General features: G+C 41.8%; 1 protein-coding gene across 2 annotated transcripts in view; it reads right to left on the reverse strand.

Annotated features, from left to right (window-relative positions):
• Positions 1 to 3,524, reverse strand: part of Kitlg (KIT ligand) — an 84,925-nt gene that overhangs the window by 9,323 nt on the left and 72,078 nt on the right. For both annotated transcript variants that reach the window (XM_021204451.1, XM_021204450.1), the window contains 2 exons: positions 2,888 to 2,955; positions 1,861 to 1,936 (listed from right to left, as the gene is read on the reverse strand). In XM_021204451.1, coding sequence (XP_021060110.1) covers positions 1,897 to 1,936; positions 2,888 to 2,955 — 108 coding nt within the window. In that variant the 3' untranslated portion in view covers positions 1,861 to 1,896. The remainder of the gene's footprint in view (positions 1 to 1,860; positions 1,937 to 2,887; positions 2,956 to 3,524) is intronic.

A 3,524-nucleotide genomic window follows, 5' to 3' on the forward strand; every position in this document is an offset into this window, starting at 1 on the left:
TTTTTGTCTTCAAATTTTATTTCTTTTGGAGAATTACCTATGTAATGTACACTCTTAGACTTGGTTAGATTGGCCATGTTGATTCACTCATTCAACAAACGTTCATCTGGAGTCCATTTTTATAGGTGTAGTGAGCTCAGTGCTGGGGATAAGGTGCAAATCAGACACACCCAGCTCCTGTCCTTCCAGGTTTTGAGACTAGTTGACGTATTTATACGTCATTTGATTATGCTTGCTCTAGAACGTCATCAATCCTACTCCTCCTAAGCAAGTGGCTTGGGTACCCCATCATAATCCAAAAGTTACAGGGCAAATGCCATCATCAAAACCACAGGATCACTGAAACGCAATCCCCAAACCAAAGAAGAGCGGATATCATCGGAGCTTTTGAGACGAAATTAACCATGTAAGATGTGACATGTAAATGACTGGCCTAGAGGGATTGAAATGGCAGATGCAGAAAAGAAAAGCCCGAGGCTTGTGCTGGGGCTGAACGGCAGAGAAGGGAGTTTCTGGAATGAACAATAATTTCAGCTCAGAGGATACTGTTTTAGAAAGTAAAGAAGACTCAATTTACTTATATTGTTAGATGGGGATGAGGGTGCAGATGAGTAGAGAGGCTAGGATGCGAGCAGATAAGGGACTCATAGCCCTGCTGCACGTGGCAGTCACGGGGATGGCTGGAGGCAAAAGCCAAAGGAATGTGGAACAATTATTACCTCACGCTAAGTCCAGGTTAAAAATGGTCTTTTACGCCAATCAAAAGGAGTTATTAGAGCAAGAGGCAGAGACTATGACCCAGGTACCTCCAGGGAAGATTCAGTCTAGAGGTAATTTTGGAATCTGGGACAGGGTGACAGCTGAGAGGACGGAGACCTATAGGGAAAGGAGAGGACAGTTCGGCAGACACGCTATCAGAAATAAGAAGGTGGGTGGGAAAGAACGAGGTTCCTGGGAGAGGAGCAGGCATTGCTATCAGCTGTGGAAAAGGCAGGCAAGGGCCAGCAATTAGTTAGGACCAGGTGCTGGAGGTTTAGGGAGTCAAAGGTTGAACTGATAGCGGATCAAGCCGATACCTTGCCAGGTGTCCCACCAACCACGTACGTCTGTGCCTGAGAGCCGGGAACGTAGATGGTGTTGGTGATAACAAACATCTGCCTGCTCTAATCAGGCCTGCTCCAACCATGCCAGGTGATAACAAGCATCCATCCGCTCCAACCATCCCATACTCACCTTTCCTGCACAGTATACCCCACCCCAAATCACATCAGGTATCTGTTCTTGGTTTATATACTCAGTATATTCTGGATTCTGGACCGAGATCGGGCTTATTTATGAGAAGCCCGGCACCAAGGGGCCTTTTACCTTGAAGGTTTTATTCTGGCTATAAGACATTGAATGTTCTTTTTTTTTTTTCTTTTTTTTTTAGTTCGGGGAAAATTTTTTTTTAATTTTTTTTTTTTTTTTTTTTTTTTCCTCTTTTTTAAATATCTAGCAAGTGGGTCCCTGTTGTTTGATAGTGGCCATACCTAATCAAAATTGGTTGCATTAAAATACTGTTTCTTTATTTTTCATTCCTAATTTGCTGCTTTCTTCTAACTCCAAGTTAGCCATCAACAATGAATACTTCATGCATCTCCTATCTAAAACGAACCCACTAATGCGGACCAACGCTGCCCACCTTTTAAAACCTGAGATTTGCCAGTTAGAGGCTCAGGGTTCAACTATGTAACAATTTCAGCTACCATTTAGCAATCAGTCCTATCAAGGACATAAAACTACAGTTTGCTTCTAAACGCCAGCCTTTAAATTTTTCTTTGCTTCTCTTAAGCTCTTGTAGCTTGATTTCCAACAACTTACCACTGTGCGAAGGTAACAATGTTGATACGTCCACAATTACACCTCTTGAAATTCTCTTTCTTTCTGTTGCAACATACTGAAAAAAAAACAACAAGAAAAATCCTGTTTGCTTCTGGACAGATTCTAAAGCTCAGCAAGAGGCAGGCCTTGTCAGAGACTATTCTAGAAATGCAGCAGATAGAGTAGCAAAAGATTGCAGGGGGCGCGGGGGTGGGGAGGACCCATACATAGAAGAAGCTTATCTTCATGCCTGTCCTAGAGGGAAGAGAGATGACTTTGTGTGGGTATCACCTGCTGACGTACTTTTAAAAAATTACGCTGAAAATGCTTATGTTGTGTTTATGTGTGTACATGTGTGTGCATGTGCATGCATGTGTGTGTGTGCGAGTGTGTGTGTGTGTGTGTGTGTGTGTGTGTGTGCTGACAGACATAGAGGAAAATACCATGCTGAAAATTATAATAGAAGGTCCAAAAGAAAGTGCTGGAGGGAATGGTAAAAGAGGCATCATGGTCAGTTACAGTAGGTTGGAAAACATCTTAAGAAAACGGTTTTATTTAGCTGTAGGTAAAAAATACTAAATGAAAAGAAAACTAAGGGATCTGAGATTCAGAATGAGGTGTAAAGTTAGATCAAAGGGAAAGGAACGTAGTGTTTGGTGAACAGGAAGCAGCATCGCAAACAGAGATATCAGAAATAACATGACAGAGGATGTATTTACAAGAGCCAAAGACAGAGTGTGATCATTGCCACTCAGCCAACACATAATAGAGACACCAGACACAGGTGAGAAAGGTGACCTAGAAAAGGGAACAGAGGCAAATGTGCCTTCTAAGACACTATTCATAGGTAAGACATAAGACTGAAGACACAGTGGGAGGCCAGAAATTACAACAGATCTGGAACACACTGAATGGGAGGTGCGGCCCATCTCGGAACACCTCCCTAAAGGTGTTAGAATCGTGCATAGGCACAGCATGAGAAAGGACGAAACCAAGCTTGTTTGAGCACACAGTTAGAACAAAATACCTTATCTCATTATCCTCTTCATTAATCTGTATATTTTCAACTGCCCTTGTAAGACTTGACTGTTTCTTCTGGAAAAACAAAAAGAGTGACACCTGTTGTAGAAACCCCAGTGACGGCTGCAATTCTTGAGGTCAGTGGTCTACACTGATACCATTAAAGGCAACTGAGCCATTGTCACTTAGCAATCAAAGTATTTGTGGGTGTGTACAATGAAAGCCTGGGCAGCTCAGTGTTCATAGGCTGTTCTATAAATAGGAATCAAATTAAAAAGATACTTCTTAAAGCCGAGAGTCATCACGAATTGGCACCTTTAGAATTTTAGACAGACCAGTAAGACCACAAAAGAGAGGACACTCAAAAGAGCAGCCACAGAAAGGCATGTCTGTTTGACTGTTAAGCACAGCATATGAGTCTCGATGTATTTTCTTTCTGTTTATATTTAATTCAGACCATTAAACTGGGCTGCAGCCCTTAAGTATGCCTTCTCTGTAGTAGGGGACACACCTCCAATGCACAATGGTGGACACTTTCCTAACATTTGAATTTCTTTGAGGCCCTATGTTATTGTAAGAATGATTGTTTCTTCAATAGAAGCATTTCTTGAAAAAGAGAATTGCCATATATATATATATATATA

The sequence above is a fragment of the Mus pahari genome, chromosome 9 (genome assembly GCF_900095145.1).
Source record: "Mus pahari chromosome 9, PAHARI_EIJ_v1.1, whole genome shotgun sequence".
Lineage (NCBI taxonomy): Eukaryota > Metazoa > Chordata > Mammalia > Rodentia > Muridae > Mus > Mus pahari.